The 23,753-nt window shown below is 40.8% G+C and overlaps 1 protein-coding gene across 1 annotated transcript in view; it reads right to left on the bottom strand.

Moving 5' to 3' along the window:
* The window catches only part of CSMD1 (CUB and Sushi multiple domains 1), a 4,035,193-nt gene that overhangs the window by 1,266,764 nt on the left and 2,744,676 nt on the right, over window positions 1-23,753 (bottom strand). Inside the window, 1 exon segment of the mRNA XM_029596871.1 lies at window positions 12,674-12,843. Coding sequence (XP_029452731.1) covers window positions 12,674-12,843 — 170 coding nt within the window.

The raw sequence follows: 23,753 nt of genomic DNA, 5'->3' as shown, positions 1-23,753 counted from the left end.
AGCAGTGATTTATCAGGCTAAATCACAGCAGTTAAATATCTGACTCCATTTGGTGGTTGGCACTTAGCTGGATAAGTACTTAACCAAATAAGTACATTTCCAGTTAAGTGGTGGGCAGGAAATGGGTAATTTCAGGGCATAGTTACTTATCTGCTTAACTTAGCCACATAAGTGCCAATATTCGGACTTATTCAGTTAAGTTAACCAGATAAGTTAGACCTGTCCAAAGTTAGACACATAAGACTTATCCAGCTAACTAGCAATTTTGGGGGGGATGTTCAACAGCATAGGTGTGCCGCTGAATAACCCTTGCAAGTTAGCTGGACAAGTCTTGTCCAACCAACTTACTTAACTGGATTTTACTGAGTATTAAACCAAAATTTACAAAGTTAGGACTAGATTCATTTAATATTTTCAGTTATCTTGGGAAAATGGAGTGTTAGTGGCCACCATAAAAAAGGGGCATGGTTAGGCAAATTTTTGGCAATCTGCATCACGTAAGAAAAATCATAACCTGCAAGATTTTTTTTGCATCATAGGATGCAGTATTATGATGTACATGTCACATGTCCAAACTGGAGAATATGCACATAAGTCAGACCGGTATGCACAAAACATATTTTCAAAGCTGCCGTGGAATGCATGCGTCTCTCACTATGCATATATGTGAAAGTATCCAAAAAGGAGCAGGGCGTAGGTATGTGGGGGGCAACCAAATGATGTGCATATAGCACACAAGCCCCCTGCCTCATAAATTTACTACTGCTATGAATGGCATGTAAGTCTGAAAAGAAAATTTGAGGCTTGTCATCAGGCTATTACAGGTTGGAATTAACATGAGGAAAGAAATACAAATAAACTAGGGAATTTTAGAGGTCCTATCCCTAGCCTGGGTGAACTGGGAAGACCTGGTGAAATTGGCAATAGTGTCAGCATGTGTCACTTTTAATGTAAAGATTTTTATTAACCAAATTTACCAAATATTCAGACCTTAAGAGTTCAGTGTCTCTTATGGACTCCAAAGACAAATAAAAAAGAAACAATCACACATTTGCCATTTTTGCCTTGTAGAGGAGGACCGGAAGGCTCATCTGCATACTGCTCTCAGCATCCCCTGGGAGAGAAGTCCAGAGGTCACCGCAAATGATCCAGGGATTGACTTCCACAGCCCCAGCTTCCAGAGGCCCTGCACCCTTTGCAGTACAGGAGGACCGGAAGCTCGTGTCTAATGGCGCGTGAATCTCAAACCCTTCCATTAACTGAGTGAAGATTAATTTAACGGTGGTTAAAGAGGATTAGTAAGTATAGCTTCCAGAAATTTGGGGGTTTATAAAAGTTTGGTTAAAGGTGAAATTAAGGGATATATTCTTTAGAGTTTGTGTGTGTGTGAGGTAATAAGCAAGCCAGAGATAGTTAATTCTAGTGTCTGTATTTCCCATCCACTCAACCTTTGATTTTTAGGCACGAGACACTTTCTCATTAAAAATCAATCAGGGTCTTATCTAAATCATACTATTGTACCAGTCCTTATTGAAAGTTTAATCATCTCGTTGTAGGACACTAGCTGATTAATTAGTAAATTTACCTGTAAATTAAAAGTACTCTCATTTCAACTCCTTTAGTATCCTAAACTTAACTAGGAACTCAATAAAACTATGATGAAGGCAGGAGTCCTGCAGCAAGAGGGGGGCTTTCCAGTCTTTTGCATTATTTAGTTGCGATGGAGAAGGAACAAAGAAGGGCAACCAAAATGATACAGGGGTTGGAACAGCTCCCCTTTGAGGAAAGGCTGAAGAGTTTAGGGCTGTTCAGCTTGGAGAAGAGACGGCTGAGGGGGGGATATGATAGAGTTCTTTAAGATCATGAGAGGTCGTGAACGAGTAGATGTGAATTGGTTATTTACAATTTCGAATAATAGAAGGACAAGGGGGCATTCCATGAAGTTAGCAAGTAACACATTTAAGACTAATCAGAGAAAAATCTTTTTCACTCAACGCACAATAAAGCTCTGGAATTTGTTGCCAGAGGATGTGGTTAGTGCAGTTAGTGTAGCTGGGTTCAAAAAAGGTTTGGATAAGTTCTTGGAGGAGAAGTCCATTAACGGCTATTAATCAAGTTTACTTAGGGAACAGCCACTGCTATTAATTGCATCAGTAGCATGGGATCTTCTTACTGTTTGGGTAATAGCTAGGTTCTTATGGTATGGATTGGCCACTGTTGGAAACAGGATGCTGGGCTTGATGGGCCCTTGGTCTGACCCAGCATGGCAATGTCTTATGTTCTCATGAGTGTCACATGTATGATTTTTTACTCGCTGGTGAGAGATTGTATGTGTGCACTCGGTGCAAAGAGCTCCTGGCTCTCAGGGAACAAGTCCGATCTCTGGGGGCTAGACTAGCAGACTTGGAGGAGCTGAGGCATTCAGAGAGGTACATTGATGAGACTTCCAGGGACAAAGTAACCAAGTCCCAAATCCAGTCTGGCAGCCCCAGTGCTGCCTTGGATTGGAAAGGTCTCCCAGTAGGAGAACGTCACCCTGGTGTAGCAGGAAGTGATCCTGTAGCAAGGACCTGCTCTCCAGGTGATGTATTGTCCTTTCGCACTGAGGATAAGTCTCCCAGGGCTACTGCTCAGGAGGGAAGGGTTAGGCCAGCCATCATAGTTGGTGATTCAATTATTAGAAATGTAGATAGCTGGGTGGCTGGTGGATATGAGGATCGCCTGGTAACTTGCCTGCCTGGTGCGAAGGTGGCAGACCTCACGCGTCACCTAGATAGGATTATAGACAGTGCTGGGGAGGAGCTGGCTGTCATGGTACATGTGGGCACCAATGACATTGGAAAATGTGGGAGAGAGGTTTTGGAAGCCAAATTTAGGATTTTAGGTAGGAAGCTGAAATCCAGAACCTCCAGGGTAGCATACTCTGAAATGCTTCCTGTTCCACATGTAGGTCCTCAGAGGTAGGCAGAGCTCCAGAGTTTCAATGTGTGGATGAGACAATAGTGCATGGAAGGGGGATTCAGCTTTGTAAGGAACTGGAGAAACATTTAGGGAAAGGGGAGACTTTTCCGAAAGGATGGGCCCCACCTTAACCAGAGTGGAACCAAGCTGCTGGCACTAACTTTCAAAAAAGTAGATAGAGTAGCTTTTAAACTAGAACAAGGGACAAAGCCGACAGTCACTCAGCAGTGCATGGTTCAGAGAAATGTATCCTTGAAGGATACTAATGAAACAGGAGAGTTAGTGCATCCCAACAGAAAGGTTCCATTAAAAACAAACATAGTCCATGTGCCTATATGTAAAAAATCAACAAAGTTAATGATTTCCAAATTATCCCTAACAACTGAAAAGCAGGTTGTTAATACAAACAAAAAACACACTTTGAAATGTCTGTATGCCAATGCCAGAAGTCTAAGAAGTAAGATGGGACAGTTAGAGTGTATAGCAGCAAATGATGAGATTGACATAATTGGCATCACAAAGACTTGGTGAAAGGAGGATAACTAATGGAACAGTGCTATATCAGGTTACAAATTATATTGCAATGATAGGAAGGATCAACTTGGTGGGGGTGTAGCACTTTATGACCGGGAGGGTATAGATTCCAACAGGATAAAGATCATACAAGAGACTAAATGCTCAGTAGAATCTATATGGGTAGAAATCCCATGTGCGTTGGATAAGAGTATAATGATAGGAGTATACTACCGTCCACCTGGACAAAATGGTCAGATAGATGATGAGATGCTAAGAGAAATCAGGGAAGCTAACCAATTTGGCAGTACAATAATAATGGGAGATTTCAATTACCCAACTGATAACATCAAGAGTCAAGAGTTATCCACTGTAATCCATGTTACCAACAACAAAAGTGGACAAAATGAAATTTAGAAATAAAGGCTAAAGAAGGCGTCAGCAAGCCTGACGTTGTATGTTCACACAGAGACACCAACCAGTCTTTTCAATCATTCGCCTTCTTTTGAATTTATTAACTTCCAACAACTTTTTGTTCAAAAATTTTTTTTTCTTTTTCTTAAAATATCCTCCGTCAGTCATAGACTCTTTAAAGCGGATGTATTTAATTTCAATACGGCCCTACACGGCCCGTGTTTCACCCGAAAGCTTCCTCAGGGGCGTATGAACACTATAAATACAAGAGTCTGTATCCTATAATAATAGTAAAACAATAATTAAATCCTTTATCTTCAAGAAGGTTAATGAAACTTGTACTTATCTTAAAGGTAAGCCAGGTACCGATTCATCCGGACAACACGTCTCAAAACCGGGAAAATGGAGGGAGGAAGGAAGAAGCCAAACCTCACGTCTTTTTAAACAAACGAGATTTCATGATGTCATTAACCACGCCAGATATACATGACGTATCATCTGACGACATCCATCAGGGTAGGTAGTCATCATCCAAGAAAAGAATGTAGATCCAATTCAGCATTTAGTCCTCTAGGGGCAACAGTGTTCAATCGAAAGATCCATCGTTGTTCTGATTGTAACAAAAGACGTTCTCGATCACCACCACGCCAGTGCGGGGGAATATGATCAATTCCACAAAAAAGCAGATCCGAAAATGTGTGATTTAATTCCATACAGTGTGTCACGAGAGGTTCATCTTCTCTTTTGTTTTTGATGTTAGAACGATGTTCTATCATTCTAGTCTTTAAGACCCTTTTGGTCTTACCAATATAGAGAAGAAGACACGGGCATTGTATCAGATACACCACCATCACAGAATTACATGTTGTAATGTGTTTTAAGAAAATCTTATAACCTGATGCAGTAGTCAAACTGCCTTGGATGTCCATAGAAGAACCACATACAGAACAATTTTGGCAAGGTTGATGTGAACCTGTTAATGGCATAGATGGAGAGGAATCAATCGAAGTATCAGATCTTATTAGAGCATGTTTCAAATTGGTAGCTCTAGAAAAAGTGATGCGGGGAGGTGTTTGAAAAATATCATGCAGCTGTAGTACATGCCAGTTTCTTAAAATCGAACGACGAATTTCCAAGGCGAATGTAGAAAAGGGGAGGACACACGTATGACGTGACTCAGTCTCAGCAGATCGAGGAAGGAAAAGCCACTCACGATGACAATATTTAGCCCTATGGTAAGCTCTTCGGATGCACTTGCGTGGATAACCACGAGCCAGAAAACGATCCTTTAGAATCGAGGATTGATATTCAAAATCTGCGACTGTAGTGCATAGGCGTCGGGCTCTAATGAATTGACTCACTGGAAAATTAGTTTTCAAGCTCATTGGGTGAGCGCTGGAATAATGTAAATAAGTATTAGAGCTAACAGGCTTCCGATATAATGATGTGATGAATTTACCACCAGTCAAAGTAATTTGTATATCCAGGAAGGTAATAGTGGTCGATTCGATATGAGACGTGAACTTCAAATTTACATTACAAGAGTTTAACCAAGTCGTAAATGTTTTGAAGGAATCAGTGTCACCTCTCCATAAAATAAACACGTCATCGATATAACATTTCCATGTTATTAATTGTAATTGAAAAGGATGATTTGTCAGCCATTGTGATTCGAAAGAGGCCATATACAAATTTGCTAAGTCATGTATATCTGGCGTGGTTAATGACATCATGAAATCTCGTTTGTTTAAAAAGACGTGAGGTTTGGCTTCTTCCTTCCTCCCTCCATTTTCCCGGTTTTGAGACGTGTTGTCCGGATGAATCGGTACCTGGCTTACCTTTAAGATAAGTACAAGTTTCATTAACCTTCTTGAAGATAAAGGATTTAATTATTGTTTTACTATTATTATAGGATACAGACTCTTGTATTTATAGCGTTCATACGCCCCTGAGGAAGCTTTCGGGTGAAACACGGGCCGTGTAGGGCCGTATTGAAATTAAATACATCCGCTTTAAAGAGTCTATGACTGACTGAGGATATTTTAAGAAAAAGAAAAAAAAATTTTTGAACAAAAAGTTGTTGGAAGTTAATAAATTCAAAAGAAGGCGAATGATTGAAAAGACCGGTTGGTGTCTCTGTGTGAACATACAACATCAGGCTTGCTGACGCCTTCTTTAGCCTTTATTTCTAGATTTAAATTACCCCAATATTGAATGGGTAATGTAACATCAGGACTTGCTAGAGACATAAGAACATAAGAAAATGCCATACTGGGTCAGACCAAGGGTCCATCAAGCCCAGCATCCTGTTTCCAACAGTGGCCAATCCAGGCCATAAGAACCTGGCAAGTACCCAAAAACTAAGTCTATTCCATGTAACCATTGCTAATGGCAGTGGCTATTCTCTAAGTGAACTTAATAGCAGGTAATGGACTTCTCCTCCAAGAACTTATCCAATCCTTTTTTAAACACAGCTATACTAACTGCATGAACCACATTCTCTGGCAACAAATTCCAGAGTTTAATTGTGCGTTGAGTAAAAAAGAACTTTCTCCGATTAGTTTTAAATGTGCCCCATGCTAACTTCATGGAGTGTCCCCTAGTCTTTCTACTATCCGAAAGAGTAAATAACCGATTCACATCTACCCGTTCTAGACTCTCATGATTTTAAACACCTCTATCATATCCCCCCTCAGTCGTCTCTTCTCCAAGCTGAAAAGTCCTAACCTCTTTAGTCTTTCCTCGTAGGGAAGTTGTTCCATTCCCCTTATCATTTTGGTAGCCCTTCTCTGTACCTTCTCCATCGCAATTATATCTTTTTTGAGATGCGGCGACCAGAATTGTACACAGTATTCAAGGTACGGTCTCACCATGGAGCGATACAGAGGCATTATGACATTTTCCGTTTTATTCATCATTCCTTTTCTAATAATTCCCAACATTCTGTTTGCTTTTTTGACTGCCGCAGCACACTGAACCGACGATTTCAATGTGTTATCCACTATGACACCTAGATCTCTTTCTTGGGTTGTAGCACCTAATATGGAACCCAACATCGTGTAATTATAGCATGGGTTATTTTTCCCTATATGCATCGCCTTGCACTTATCCATATTAAATTTCATCTGCCATTTGGATGCCCAATTTTCCAGTCTCACAAGGTCTTCCTGCAATTTATCACAATCTGCTTGTGATTTAACTATTCTGAACAATTTTGTGTCATCTGCAAATTTGATTATCTCACTCGTCGTATTTCTTTACAAATCATTTATAAATATATTGAACAGTAAGGGTCCCAATACAGATCCCTGAGGCACTCCACTGTCCACTCCCTTCCACTGAGAAAATTGCCCATTTAATCCTACTCTCTGTTTCCTGTCTTTTAGCCAGTTTGCAATCCACGAAAGGACATTGCCACCTATCCCATGACTTTTTACTTTTCCTAGAAGCCTCTCATGAGGAACTTTGTCAAACGCCTTCTAAAAATCCAAGTATACTATATCTACCGGTTCACCTATATCCACTTGTTTATTAACTCCTTCAAAAAAGTGAAGCAGATTTGTGAGGCAAGACTTGCCCTGGGTAAAGCCATGCTGACTTTGTTCCATTAAACCATGTCTTTCTATATGTTCTGTGATTTTGGATGTAATAAATGACTGCTTCATGGAGCAACTGGTTCAGGAAACAACAAGAGAGGGAGCTATTTTAGATTTAATTCTTAGTAGAACACAGGATTTGTTGAGAGACGTATCAGTGGTGGGGCCACTTGGCAACACTGATCATAACAGGATCAAATTTAAACTAATAACTGGAAGGGAGACAATAAGTAAATCTGCAGCTCTAACACTAAACTTTCAAAAGGTAAACTGATAAAATGAGGAAAATAGAAAAAAACTGAAAGGTACAGCTGCAAAGGTTAAAAGTGTTCAACAGGCATGGACATTGTTTAAAAATACAATCCTAGAGGTGCAGTCAATATGTATTCCACACATTAAGAAAGGTGGATGGAAGGCAAAATGATTACCGTCATGGTTAAAAGGTGAGGGGAAAAAGGCTATTTTAGCCAAAAAACATCCTTCAAAAATTGGAAGAAGGATCCCTCTGAAGAAAATAGGATAAAACATAAGCATTGTCAAATTAAGTGTAAAATATTGATAAGTCAAAGAGAGAATTTGAAATGAAGTTGGCCATAGAAGCAAAAACTCATAATAAAAACTTTTAAAAATATATCCGAAGTAAGAAACCTGTGAGGAAGTCGGTTGGACCATTAGATGACCGAGGGGTTAAAGGGGCTCTTAGGGAAGATTGCAGAAAGACTAAATTAATTCTTTGCTTCCGTGTTTACTAATGAGGATGTTGGGGAGATACCAGTTCCGGAGATGGTTTTCAGGGGTGATGAGTCAGACGTACTGAATAGGGATGTGAATCGTTTTTTGACGATTTAAAATATCGTCTGATATATTTTAAATCGTCAAAAATCATTAGGGCCACGATACAATACCAATTCCCCCGATTTATCGTCAAAAAATCGTAAATCGGGGGAAGGGGGAGGGCAGGAAAACCGGCACACTAAAACACCCTAAAACCCACCCCCGACCCTTTAAATTAAATCCCTCACCCTCCCTCACCCCCCCCCCCCCCCAAATGCCTTAAATTACCTGGGGGTCCAGCGGCGGTCCGGAACGGTCTCCTGCAATTGAATCGTGTTGTCTTCAGCCGGCGCCATTCTGCGCCGCCATTTTGCAAAATGGCGGCGGCCATAGACCAACACGATTCGACTGCAGGAGGTCGTTCAGGACCCCCGCTGGACTTTTGGCAAGTCTTGTGGGGGTCAGGAGGCCCCCCCCAAGCTGGCCAAAAGTCCCTGGGGGTCCAGCGGGGGTCCGGGAGCGATTTCCTGCCGCGAATCGTTTTCCGTACGGAAAATGGCGCCGGCAGGAGATCGACTGCAGGAGGTCGTTCAGCGGGGTCCCCGCTGAACGACCTCCTGCAGTTGATCTCCTGCTCAACCCAGATTGTGTCCTTTTAAATTGTTAAACAAAGTGGATGTGTTATCTATGAAAGCGGTATTCAGGGACAATGGAACAGTTTTTAAAAATATATATGATGTTGTTTAGCATGATGAATTTTGGGATTCTATAGTATTCTCAAATGTTACAAAATCCCATGAATATGTTGGTCACCAAATGTACTATGCATGCAATGGAAAAGATGCAAATGCTTGACAGGTAAACCTGATTAAGGTAGCTATGAAGCATATTTTATGGCCTGAAGTGGCACCTTCCCAGTTTGACAGTGAAATCTGTTTGCTAAATGTGGCAAATAACCTTAACTATGCAATAAGAACATTTCTGCAATAAGGGTCCTGAACTTCTTTTCAGAAGACATGGTAATTGCATGATCACAAATGTTTCTATCATTAAACAATGCTGCAACTAGCAGCAAAATTGTATAAAATAAAATGGTAACTAGCAAGCAAACATAATGAATTGATGAATGCATTATGAACTTGCAAATCTTTTGGTATTAAGGGCAAAACTTCTAGTGTCAATTCTATCTGTAACCTTCTATTCCATGCCCATTACATTAGCTCATGGTTACAGGCCTATGATAATGATCAAAGCTCCATACTTGGCTTAACTCCTCAGCAGGAAATGTGATTGAATAGAAAAAAAGAAAAACATTTACCCCAGAGAGATTTAAAGAATGGAGGATTTGGAAGGTTACAAAGTGCCCTGTGTATTAATGAAAGCTAAGAATAGTATCAAAGAAGAGACTGGTTGGCTTGATTAATAGCAGGGAGCCTCCCAATTACCAAGACTACCTTGTTAATAATGTGCCATGCTTTTTCCTTGTACCATTTTATACAGCATCTGGCTGGAGTGCCTGCAGTATCACAATTTCAAATGCCTTGGAATGACTTTGGGGAAGTTGAATGTTGATTAGCAATTTGTCTGTACTTTTAGTTCTTTCTTCCCTTCCTTTCCCTTCATTTATGTACACTTTTCACCATCATCTGTTTTCTACCCCCAAAAGAGTTCAATCATTCAATAACATTTTTGCTGCTGCTGCTTTTATACCAGGTTGATTATTTCTGTGATTATATAGCAGGAGGTATTGCATTAGTTTGTATAGGACCGGTGCAGCAAATCAAGGAAATGGCAAACTTAAATCATTAGGGGGTAAATAGAATTGATTTTCATTGGAAAATGCTATTTTATGTGAAAATACAGTACTCCATCAGCCAATTTAATAGGCATGGCAGATCGCAATAGTAAAGTAGCAAAACCTGCAACCTTTACAGTATATCAGAGGTGTTTTTTTTAACTGTTTGAAATCACTGTGATTTTTATTTTTCAACTTTTAAGTTTTTTGAGTTTTAAAAGTATGTAGATTTTACAAATTTATGGAAAAGACAAAAGTACATCATGATTAATAATACTAATTCTGAAGTAAATACCCTAAATTGTTATCAAGTCTAGTAAGAGTCTTGAAGACTATCTTGGCCAAAATGACTGAAAATTAGCAGATTCTATTGCAGCTTATTTCCCTGGCTTATGATTATTAGATATATTGAAGTGATATTGTCAAAATTAAGTACTAGAAACTATTCTATACTATTTTTTGTTAGAAATAATAATAATTTATTAACAGTAACTTAAATTGAATTTCAGATTGAATAAGGATATTTGTTAATACGTTCAGACTTTTTTCTAAGGATTTTAGACATCTATTATTCATATAGGGGTAGATTTTGCGCGCGTCGAGCCTATTTTGCATAGGCTCGGTGGCGTGCGCAAGCCCCGGGACGTGCATATGTCCCAGGGCTTTGAAAAAGGGGCGGTCCAGGGGCGGTGCAGTGGTCCGGGATAGCGGTCCGGGGGCAGTCCCAAGTCCCAAGTCCTCTGTGCCAGTGCGCGTAATTACGCCTGCTAAATCCCCCTCTACCTGCAATAAAGGTAGGGGGGGATTTAGATAGGGCAGGTGGGTGGGTTAGATAGGGGAAGGGAGGGGAAGGTTGGGGGAAGCAAAAGGAAAGTTCCCTCTGAGGCTGCTCTGATTTCAAACGGGGAAAGTCATCGGGCCTCCCCTAGGGCTCGGCACGCGCAAGGTGCACAAGTGTGCACCCCCTTGCGTGCGCTGACCCTGGATTTATAACATGTGTGTGGTAGCGCGCGCATGTTATAAAATCAGGGGTACATTTGTGTGCGCCGGGTAGAGCACACAAATGTACCCCGTGCGTGTAAGATTAAAAATCTGCCCCATAACTTTGTACCTTTTTATATTATTTGTAGTTAAAACTAAATCATTTACTTTTAAATACATTTATTAATAGTACCTCAGGTATTTGCAAAATAAGTTTTTTTCTAGATAGCAAAATAGTTTTCCCTTGATTGAAATTGATAATTCATGGATATATGTGATTGTCATGTTTGCAATTTGAATAGAATTTATTGTATGTTATTGTTGATATCATTGCTGTTTCTGTTCATTGAATTGAGTGACTGCTTTAAACTGAAAAGTCAGTATATATATATTATTTGAAAAGAAAATAACAGCTTAAACAATGGATTTGTATTGTCGTAAAATTGATTTTGATTATGTATCATTTCGCCCTAGTCTGTGCTTATGAAAGTATGAGAAGTTAGGTGGGCAGCAGTGATTCAGAATTGGAATGTCATAGTCTTTCAACCAAGTTTCAGTAACATATAGGCAGTCATAAGTTCCGGGTGCAAGAAATTCTTAAATGATAGCTGATTTTTTTTTATACTGGATTCTGCATTGATAAATACGAAGAAAAGGACAGTAGATGAAAAGAGAGGTGTCATGGTGTTTAAATCAATATTAGTGAGGGTTCTAGTGTATGGAGAATGGAAGTGCCATTAAATAACTCCTGCACCATAATGTCCCTGGCCTGTGATTACAGGGATAGAGAATTGAAATGGACGAGATGGTAAATTGTACTCACTGTTGTCCATGATTGTTAAGGTAGTTCAGTAAGGAGGCTCAAATGAGGCATGCATAAAGGGGCACACAAAGTGGCAGATACCTTTGTCATGCTCCTTTGTGCGAAACAAAGGTGCACCTCCAACGATGCAAGTGTCCTTAGCATCGACACCACGATTATGTGGTGCTGTGGCCGCTGATGATATCAGTGGTGGGCAGGGCAATCCCACGAGGCACAGGCAGTGTCCCTCCCTCCCTCGGAGCAACAGGGCAGATGGTGGCCAGAGTCAAAGTTGTCGCCTGGCCAATGGAGGAGGCCAGATAGGAGACACAGCGACAATGGCAGGCTGGTTTGTCCTCGGCATCAGCGCTGTGACTACTGATGTTAGCGGTGGGTGGGGCGATCCCACAAGGAGCAGGCAGCCTCCATCCCTCCCTTGGAGCATCCTGGCAGCCAGTGGCCAGAGAGTTGAAGCTGTGGCCTGGCCGATGGAGGAGGCCAGGTAAGAGATGCAGCAATGATGGCAGGCTGGATCATACTCAGCTTTGGTGCTGTGATTATGTGGTGTTGTGGCAATTGATGACATCAGTGCTGGGCATGATGATCTCACAAGGTGTGGGCAGCCTCCCTCCCTCCTTCAGAGCAACAGGGCAGCCAACAATTGGAGAGTTGCAGCTGTGGCCTGGCTGTTAGTGGAGGGAGATAGGAGACGCAGCGATGAAGGCAGGCTGGTACACCCTCGGCCATTAAAAACATTTAACTACTATTCATATAATTTAGATTAACTAGAATGCAGCCACTAGAATGATTACAGTAGGACACTAATATAGGTTTTACCTTCAGAATATCTCCTTCATACAGTTGAAAACTCCTGGCTTGCAGATGAATCCCCTTTCCAGCCTCTGTCTCTATTCTGTAGATGCACTCATGGTTGTTTTCATAGGTAGCTGGGTAGTTTGGAGATAGCAGTGTTCCTTCATTTCCTGTCACACTTGCTCCACATTCAGCTGAAGAACATGGGGATATTTGAGAAAGAAAGTTTTAAAACAAAGGTTAATTTCCAGGATTACAGAAAACTTTATATAAAATCATTTTCTTTAAAAAAAAACCAAAACAAAACCCTTAATAAATTGTTTAAAATCTTTGCCAGTTTTACTTTTTGAACACTAACCCAATTCAGAAATTAAAGTGTTAAAGGCAAAATAGCTTAAAATCATAAATATGGTCTCTAATAGGGATGTGCAAGGTCATTTTCTTTTAAATTTTGTTTTGATTTCATTTCATTGGTGGTGTATTCATTCAATTTAATTTACAAAATCCATGTTTTTAAAAAGGTCGTTTCATTAATAAAAATAAAGGCAGTAGTTGCCAGCTCCAGTGCCTCCCTCCTCCATCCCAAAAGTAGTGCTACTGAAAAAATACTAAAATAAAGTTTTAATTATTTTTTTCTTTCTTTTTGTTTTCAAAACAAAAATTAAACAAATTTAGTTTCAAAAAAGAAACAAATCCCTTATCTCTAATATTTGTAGCTTTCCAGAAGGATTCCAGAAGTATCACTATATCTGAAATATATTAGTATGGGCCATACAGATTTAGAATTACAGTAAAATATTTTTGAATATCACTAAAAACACAGGAATCTATTCACTCTGCAGGTTTGGGTTTTCACTAGGCAAATAGCGACTGAATGTCTGGTTTTCCTGAATATCTGTTGTCATACAATGAGGAAGTCAGTATATTTTGAAATACTTTAAAGTTATTTGGAAGAGCCACAGCAGAGATATTCAGAATGCACCGAAGGAGGACTCTACCTATATTTTCCATTACTGGGCTCATCTCTACATTGCAAAGGGTTGTTAACTCATCTAGATACATTGTGCCAGATTTTGTAACCTACGCGCAGGCATAGATTTCTGCATGCAACCCGGTGCACACAAATCTATGCTCGATTTTATAACATGTGTGCGCAGCCGCGAGCATGTTATAAAATCCTTGGTCAGCGTGCAAGAGGGTGCACACTTGTGCACTTTGCGCACCGAGCCCTAGGGGAGCCCCGATGGCTGTCCCCGTTCCCTCCGAGGCTTGACCGAAATTGGAGCGGCCTCGGAGGGAACTTTCCTTCTGCCCCCCTACCTTCTCCCTTCCCCTATCTAACCCACCCCCCAGTCCTATCTAAATCCCCCACTACCTTTGTTTTATTATTTACGCTTGTCTCCGGGCAGGTGTAGGTTGCATACTCCGGCCGAGTGCCGGCACGTGATCCCCAGGCTCAGCGGCAGTGGTGAGGCCTCTGGCCACGCCCACGCCCCACCCATTTTTCAAGCCCCGGGACATACACGCGTCCCGGGGCTTGCGTGCATCGCCGAACCTATGCAAAATACGCTCAGTGCGTGCAGGAGAGGTTTTAAAGGGTTACGCGCGATTATTACGCGCGTAACCCTTTTAAAATCCACCCCATAGCTTTTATTCACCTCCCAAGAGACTGCACTATTAATGTACAGTATCTCATCATCTCTGAGCTGGACAAAGTCCAGCCATCATCCTTTTTGCTCATTCAGTTCCAATGATTTCATAGGGAGAAAATAAATATTTTCCCAGTTCCATAGAGCACCTGACAAGTTAGTCATGGTGGTCAATCAGTTATCTTAATGAGATGAAATTTGTATATATTCTCTGAAAGAGCAAATGTCAGAGAACATTGCCACACAAAGTCTGAAAAGTAGCAGAAAGGAAATAATTTTCAAATTAGACATTATTTAATATTGATATTCAGCATTTATTCTAAATCATTAACATTCAGAGAACAATTAACAAAATCATTTTTAGGGGTAAAACATTATCTTACTTGCAAAATAGACTTTTTGATTTTTGCCCATTCTGTATGCAGGTCAAAGTATGTGCAATGTATAGCTTAACAACACAAGTACTTTTATCTGCATATTGGCAAGGGCAGAGAATGGAACAAAATGCATAGGGGTAGATTTTATAATTTTGTGCGAGCGCGTACTTTTGTTCGCGCACCAGGCGCTAACAAGAGCACGCGGGATTTCAATAGATACGCGTGTAGTCTGCCTCCGTTCCCTCCGAGGCCGCTCCGAAATCGGAGCGGCCTCGGAGGGAACTTTCTTTCGCCCTCCCCTCACCTTCCCCTCCCTTCCCCTCCCTAACCCACCCCCCCGGCCCTATCTAAACCCCCCCTACCTTTATCACCGGATTTACGCCTGCCGGAAGCAGACATAAATCTGCGAGCGCCATCACCCGACCCGGGGGCTGTTCCGGAGAGTGTGGCCACGCCCCCGGAACGCCCCAGGCCGAAACCACGCCCATGGCACCGCCCCCAAAATGGCGCGTCACCCGCGCCACGCCCCCCGAAACGCCGCATCACAACCGCCATGCCCTTGCCATGCCCCCGCCACGCCTCTCCATGCAAGCCCCGGGACTTACGCGCGTCGCAGGTCTTGCGTGCGCCGCCGAGCCTATGCAAAATAGGCTCGGCGCGCGCAGGAAGGGTTTGGGGTAGGTTTTCGGGGATACGCGCGTACCCCTTTGAAAATCTACCCCATAGTTTTTAAAACACAAAACAATGTACTTAACTTTGTGCTCAAAAAAGTATACAGAGAAAGTAAGCACAAATCTGCACATAATTTTGTTCATAGGCAATAATTATAGCAAAGCTACCTGCATAGTTTTGCTTTGATTATTGCTGAAAACCTCATAGGTTAAGGTACCAATGCATTTATTCAATTTGTACTGATGTGATCATCTTTAATATTTACCCTTTAATATATTCTATAGAAGACAAGAAGTCTGCCCTTATTGGTATTCAATATAAATAATGTTTCACAACATTACCCTATCACCACCAAGTCAAGCATAGAATTTAAAACACATATCAACAGGTCTGCATTGAGTCAGTCGTAATTTTGTTTAATCTATGAAAAATAAAACCACAAGTCTGAGTCTGTATTCAATGTAACAATAACAAAGCAGAAATATCACTATATCTCATTAAATATCAAACAATAAAATCAAGAAATATAAAGCATAATTGTAATCTCTGGGCTGATAGTCCAAGATAAAGGCCCCAGGAGCCACACTTCAAACACAATTTCTTAGAGTTATATCTTCCCATGTGGTAATTTTACTAGACTGTCCAAGATTCCCTTGCGGGGAGAAGAATAATCTTCAAGGTACTGTTCATTGCAGTAAAACACTATAATGTTCTTGTAAACAGCACTAATAATCACAGCAGCAGTATGCACACTGGAAGTATTGGATGATTTCCATCAAACGTTTACTGATAAGTTTTGTAATTGATGGGAAAAGTTCTTTACAGCAATAGTTGTTTTAATACATGATGTTACAAATTTAGGGGATTATTTTTCAAAGCATTATCGTGTGCAAAAAGGAACTTTTCAAATGTGATATAATGCAAATTAGCTGGAGGGGAGGAGTCAGGGTGGGGAGGGGGAAGGATTGGCCACGGCACCGCTGCCAGCGATAATGTTAGGAACATTCTAGCGCAGCGAATAGCACCACCTTTTATGGTGGCGCTATTTGTGTGAAAGGCTGCATCCAGCCGCACCACCGCCGTTTGCACCACGGCAGCCTTTTGCAGGCCCACCCCCCTTCGCCCCCGAATCCTTTTTCATGGGATTCATCATTCTGCGAAGAATGATGAATCCAGCCCTTAGTTCTTGAATAAATTTGTGACCTTTTCACTTTCAATCAATAATTGATGGATAACTTCCAATTCCAATTAATAAGTGAATATTCTCTTCCTTTCCAATCAATTCTGGATAGTTGATAACTTCTCTCCCATTTGATTTGATTAGTCAATGTGATCATATTCCATTGATAAAGTTCCAATCTTTTCCTTTTTCTCCTTACTATGAATGTGATAGCTGATGTATACCTGGTTTATTTCTCTTCTTCTCTTATCTCTTTTAGATGATAGTAAACCTAAGAATTGGTTCACAAAGTCTCTTTTCCTCCAAAAATGTATGAAAATCCATTCACTCCCATAACTAAATTTAGTTCACCAATGCTTTCTGATTGAGAAACACCATTCCTCTAACTAGCATACACTGAGCCTTTGGTTGAGTAATCAGGTATGATAAAACACAAAATCTTCAAAAGGGGGAAACCAAAACATGAGATGAGGAGGATGGAAAAAACTCTGATCTCAAGGAATTAAAAAAATTATCAGGTTTTCAGACATATTCTTCAAAGTTTCAGACACAGTGTTTCAAAAGTCAAAAGCGCTCTGTCTCCATTTTGAACCCTAGTCGCAATCTAAGAGACCCAAGAGGCCTTCTTCCTTAAAAATAAACAAAAAACAGTGAACAGCTATGGACATGCTGTCCCTGGAATTATCATCTAAAAATTCCACACAGTAAAATGGTAGCCAGGGTTTATAAAGCATGGGGGCATACCATTTTCCATCTCCCACATTGGGAGCTACAAACCCACACTAACTACTTTTCTATTTCCCCTATGAAAATGAAGCAATTCTTTTGGTAGCTCTCTGCATAATAGGAAAACCAGGATAAAAAATGTCAAAATAGCTAATTAATAGAATATCCAATAATTAAAAACTATAAAAATGTTTAAAATATCCAAAACACCAATAAACAACTGACGAATCAAAAAATAGATAAAACAGATAAGATTTAAAATAATTCCCCTTTTTCCATACCAAGGAATTTTTTATTCCATTTACCCTGGGATTGTCTTCGATTAGTCAAGAGTGAGGGTTGTACACAGGCTTTCTCCTCTCTCTCCTATATGTAGCACTTGCTACTTTTTATCCTATTTTTCTAGCATTTTTAGGCTTTTGCATTTTTGGGATCCTCCACTTGCTTTTACTCCTCCTCCCCTTTTTCATGGGATGTATTTCCAGGATATATATTGCTCTTGGACAGGGGTGGGCAATTCCGGTCCTCGAGGGCTGCAAACCAGTCGGGTTTTCAGGATATCCTTAATGAATATGCATGAGAGAGACCTGCATATACACACTGCCTCAGTTGTATGCAAATCTATTTCATGCATATTCATTAGGGGTATCTTGAAAATCCGACTGGTTTGCAGCCCTAGAGGACCGGACTTGCCCACCCCTGCTCTTGGAGCATATGCACAAGATCTTTCTGTTCCCAAGGTAGACTGATCAAGAAGGGAATTGATGTGGCCTTTCTGCATCCCGGGCAGACTGATCTAGAGGGGTCTATACTTCGGTTACAGAAGATTGACCAAGAAGTGGTGAAAAGGAGTGAGTTTTGAGAGGAATCTAAAGGAGTTGGAGTTTTGGAAAAGAATAGGTATTTTAAAGAAGATTGTAGTGAAGAGGTTTTGCTATTTTTATTTTTTTTTTTTTGCCTTGTGGTCCAGCTTCTGAAAGACAGGCAAACACCTGTTACTAAAGGGCTGGAAATCTGATTTTCACCTTTGTGCTATGTTAACAGCAAAGGGTTAGGATTTTGGGGAATAAGATTGAATAGAAGTTTTGAAACTTTTTCAGATCAGCTTTTGCAAAAAGACTGTTTCCCTTGCTTTTGACATTGGAGATTGGCTGTTTTTCCTATCGCCAATGAACAGTGGGGTTCCCACTATATGTGCACACACACTCCCTCACATTCATGTTTAATGCCACACGCACACATGCTTTTTCACATACATGGTCACTGACACACATGCTCACTCATGTTCATTCTCGCACACACACATATGCTCATTTCCTCACACACACACAAACATACTCACACACATACTCATGTGTTCATTCTCACAGATATGCTCACTGACACACACACACTCTAACGTTTGCTCATACACACATTGGCAAATTAGATGTAAAACTTTGTAAGGTAGACTAAAAGATAATTTGACAAAAAGCTGGCATTAGAGACATAAACTCTTAATAGAAACTTTTTAAAATATATCCAAAGCAGGAAACTTTTGAGGTAGTTGGTTGGATAGTTAGATGATTGAGCTGTTAAAGGGCACTTAGGGAAGATAAGGCCATCCTAGAAAAACTAAGGGGCGGATTTTAAAAGGGTTACACGCGTAAATCCCATAACTGCTCCTGCGTACGCTGAGCCTATTTTGCATAGGCCCAGCGACGTGCACAAAGTCACAAAGCGTATGTTCCAGGGCTTTGTGGAAGAGGCGGGTTGGGGCGGGACGGGACCGAGGCATGCGGCTGCGTGCGCATGTTATAAAATCAGGCGTACATTTGTGCGTGCCAGGTAGCGCGCACAAATGTAGGCCGCGCACGTAGGTTTAAAAATCTGCCCCTAAATGAATTATTTGCTTTGGTGTTTACTGAAGAGAATGTTGGGGAGATACCTGTGCCAGAAACTGTTTTCAATGGTGATAATTCAGAAGACCTAATACAAATTCCTGTGAAGCTTGAAGATATAATAAGGAAGTTTGACAAAATTAAGAGTATCAAATCTCCTGGACCAGGTGGTATACACCCTAGAGTTCTGAAAAAACTAAAAAATGAAATTGCAGATCTGTTACTCACAATTTGTAACCTATTGTTGTGATTGTCCATCATGTCTGAATACTGGAGAGTAGTACAGGCTAATGTAACCCTGATCCTTAGAAAGGGCTCCTGGAAGAGGAATTTAAGATGGTTGATGAGCAGCATGCAGTAGGGATGTGAATCATTTTTATAATGAATTGAAATATCGTAAGATATTTCTTAATTCGTTATATATCAGTTAAAACAAGAAATGAACACTTTCACCCAAATTTTCATGAAAATCATTTTTTGGCTTAGTGCGCACTAACAGGAATTAGCGCGCACTAACAAAAAAAATATTTTTGTTATTATTTTTTGTTATGTTTGTTAGTGCGCGCTAATTCCTGTTAGTGCGCACTAAGCCAAAAAACAATTTTTTACTAAAAAAAAAATGCCGATACGCAGGAAAAATAGATTTTACCATGGCCACACGAACCCAAAAGCGCAAACAATTGGGCACCCGATGCACATCCCTAGCATGCAGTGTGAAGTTCTCCTTTCCCTTTTGAAGTGATTTCATAATTGTTTTTCTTACCTTAAATGGGTCAAAAAAGAAATACAGGGCAAAAGACATTCACTGTGGTCTCATCTTTTGGGCCAATGAATGCTCATGTTGTGCATGGTGTGCCATCACTGGGGGTTTAGCTGCTGGAGAATATGGGAGGGGAAGTTGAACTTCCATTTTTCCTTGACTCCAAAGCATCTTTGAGCCCAGATGCCAGAACACTGCTGATGGATCCTGCTGTTGGTCGCATATCTGACACAGAACTGGCTGAGTCACCAAGTGATGATACTGAAGCAACTGCACTAGGATTAAGAAATGCAGAGGATCATGCCAAGGCAGCCACTTCCAGCCATGCTAATGAGAGGGATTCCAGCGGATTGTGAGACCAGTCTGAGATATTTAGAGATGATGAAAGTTCATCAGCTACTGCTTCAAGTACTTTCCCTCAAGCAAAGTTCTTTGAAGGAATCTCAATTTGGTGAGCCCTATACAGTTTACATTGAAGTCTATCTGGGAGGGAAAAATGCTGATCTAGAAAAACACATTCAGTCAACAGAAGTTGAAGTGCAAATTTGGAACAGAGTTTAACTAATGTACAATCTGAGATAAATCATGTGAACCTTGTCCAGTAGAAAGTCCTCAAGCAATATTCCTCTTTTGTCATCAAAATGGAGAATTTAAAGAACAATGATTAGCAATAAGAACCTACTTACCTAAATTGATATTGGTTTCTCCTAAGGATATGTTTAAAAGGTATCTAATGGAGGTTTTGAAGTTTCCTAAATAAGCTATTCCACCAGTTTCTAAAGTATTTTGTTTACCTCCCTTTAAGAAAAAAGAAAAAGGGCCTGAACCTGGATTTCAAGAACTATCTCCTACTGTGGTGACAAAGAATAATCTAGATATTTCCATAATCTTGGAAACGTCTGATAGTGCTCTGGCTAGACTATCAACACTGATTGTGTCCTTGGCCCTAGAGCCAGATAGAGATTGATATTTGAGATTTTTCTTTAGGCATCAAACGGAGTCTTTTTTACAGTTTAAGGTTGAAACATTTCCAGATGTTACTTGGCAAACTCAGATGAAGCGGAGACAATTTCTACTGATGAGACCAAGGGTTCCACAACTGGGTGCTATGTTTTTTCTTCAATCTCCTTGAAAATATTATATTAAATGTAAGGATGTTTCTTATATTTTTTTGAACCCAGCCAGTTGACCAGTTTCATTAATAATAAGTCAGAGCAGTCAGTAATGCTTATATCATCAACTTCTTTTTCTATTCAGTAGAGATCGCTTGATAAGTTCTGTTTATTAATAACATCACTGGTCTGCTTCTGGTTTTCTTTTTTATTCCTTTTGTAATTGGTACCTTGAGTTCTAATTTTAGAAGACTTGGGGTAGAATTGAACTAGAATTTGTTTATTCACTTTTTTGTTTCTTTTTTCTTATTATAATTGTCCTTCCCAATTCTTTATCTTCTCAAGATTTAATTATAGAATGTAATAAAAATGTATAAAGAAAAATTTTAAAAAAAAGGGCTCCAGGGATAAACCAGGAAACTATTGACTAGTTAGTCTACAGCTACCCTAGGCAGTAACATCAGCAATATGTGATATTTCTCTCTCTCTCCTAATCCACCACTCATCCTCTCCAGTAAGGGAGGATAATTTGTCTCTACCTGGAGGAATGGCACAAGGTTACCCAAGATCTCAAGATTGTGGAGTCTTTATACTGCTTATGCTTCTCCCAGCTTCCAACACTTCTCATTGTTTAGCCTTTAATTTGTATCCATTTTACTTATCACACCTCTGCCTTTTTTTTTCAATTTAAGTTTTTATTGAGAGTATTAGCAGTGTACAATAAGTAAAAAAAAAGGTACAAACAAAAATCTCAACAGGGCAATGCCCAAATGCATTCATACTTTCCAAGCACTCATTCTCACTTCTACCCGCCATCATTTCCCCCCCATATACTAATGAACACTATAAATTAGACAAAGAGATTTGGAACTTAGTCCAGAAGAGTTTTGGGAGCCAGTGTTGGGCTTTCAGAACGGGAGTGGTTCATTCAAATCTGTTTATATTTAGAATCATGCAGACTGCAGTATTCAATAGAAGCAGCAGACAGTGGCTTAGGATGTTCAGGAATCCAACAAAGAGCATGTTATAGTAGTCCAAGCAGGAGATTACAAAGACCCAGAACACAGTTATGAAAGCTGAGTCATCCTGGAGGGGACAGAGAAGGTGGAGTTGGGAAAAAGACTGTCTTGATCACCACTTAAATCTGGGTTGTAGGTAGAATGTTGGGAGCCCAGGATGAAGCTTAGGCTTATTTTTCCCAGTTACACAGAACTGCAGTTGTTTGAAGGTTTAGGCTTAGTTTGTTTTGCTGTACCCCAATGGAGATTTTCCCTAAGTAGTTTTTAAGTTTGGAAATGGATTTGTCTTGGTTTGTACTAAGTGAGACTAGGCATTGTATTTAACCAACTTAAGAATAGTATGTAATTTGGCAGTCCTTGATCAGTGCCCAGGGATGATATGTAGATTTTGAATAAAGTTGGTATGGTTAGTGAGAGGATGGAACCTTGTGGTACTCTACAGGAAAGAAAGGGAGGTTTAAAAAAAGCATCTACTAAAGAGACAAATCAGGTGTAGTTGTGGAGATAGGATGTAAACCATACAAGTGATGTGCCTGTCAATCCTAGTTCATTTAGGGCCTTATTTTCTACACTTATCGCACGCGTTAAGGGATGTTTCGCACGCGAAATGTCCCTTTTCGCGTGCGATACCAAAATGGGGGCGGAGTCAGCCCCGGAAGAGGAAGAGTCGGGGCGTCACCGAGGCTGACTCTGCGAAGCCGCTGCGGACGACGAAAAGGTAAGGACATTTTTGCATCCTATTTCACTCCCAATAGCTACACCTCCTATGATGGCGCTATTGGGTGTGAAACTGGCAGCGATCGCACCGCGACGGTGCGATCACTGCTGGCTAGTGCAGGCCCGCCCCCCGTTTCAGCCCCCCCGCCCTCATTTCCTAAAGTATCGCTGGGCCCAGAAAACAAAAAGGAAGGCGATCAAGAAAAGCCGTGAGGAACAAAAAAGAAAGTGACCGGAGGTCCTTCAGAAGTTCTTTATTAGTTGCCCGACTCTAGGCCTGAGTTTCGCCTAAAAAGGCTGCTTCAGGGGCTTCTTTAAATATCTCCAAAGGATTTAGAGATATATTCTCTAATACAAGCAGATGTTATTAATCCTTCCATCAATCGGGATTTCCTCGATTGTGGTCAAGTGCAGTTTAAAATTCAAGTCGTACTTGTTGCGCGTCTGAAGTCACACAAAATTAAACCCCCGCTGAACGACCTCCTGCAGTCGATCTCCTGCCGGCGCCATTTTCCGTACGGAAAACGATTCGCGGCAGGAAATCGCTCCCGGACCCCCGCTGGACCCCCAGGAACTTTTGGCCAGCTTGGGGGGGCCTCCTGACCCCCACAAGACTTGCCAAAAGTCCAGCGGGGGTCCGGAACAACCTCCTGCAGTCGAATCGTGTTGGTCTATGGCCGCCGCCATTTTGTGCCGCCATTTTGGAAAATGGCGCCGGCTGAAGACAACACGATTCAATTGAGGGGGCCATTCTGGACCGCCACCGTTCCGGACCGCCGCTAGATCCCCAGGTAATTTAAAGTATTTGGGGGGGGTTTCGGGAGGGTGGGGGATTTAATTTAAAGGGTCGGGGGTGGGTTTTAGGGGGTTTTAGTGTGCCGGTTTTCCTGCCCTCCCCCTTCCCCCGATTTACGATTTTTTGACGATAAATCGGGGGAATTGGTATTGTATCGTGGCCCTAACGATTTTTGACAATTTAAAATATATCGGACGATATTTTAAATCGTCAAAA

This window comes from Rhinatrema bivittatum, chromosome 3 (assembly GCF_901001135.1).
Source record: "Rhinatrema bivittatum chromosome 3, aRhiBiv1.1, whole genome shotgun sequence".
NCBI lineage: Eukaryota > Metazoa > Chordata > Amphibia > Gymnophiona > Rhinatrematidae > Rhinatrema > Rhinatrema bivittatum.
The sequence above is the reverse complement of the archived record's forward strand: the minus strand, read 5'-3'. Positions and strand labels throughout refer to the sequence as shown.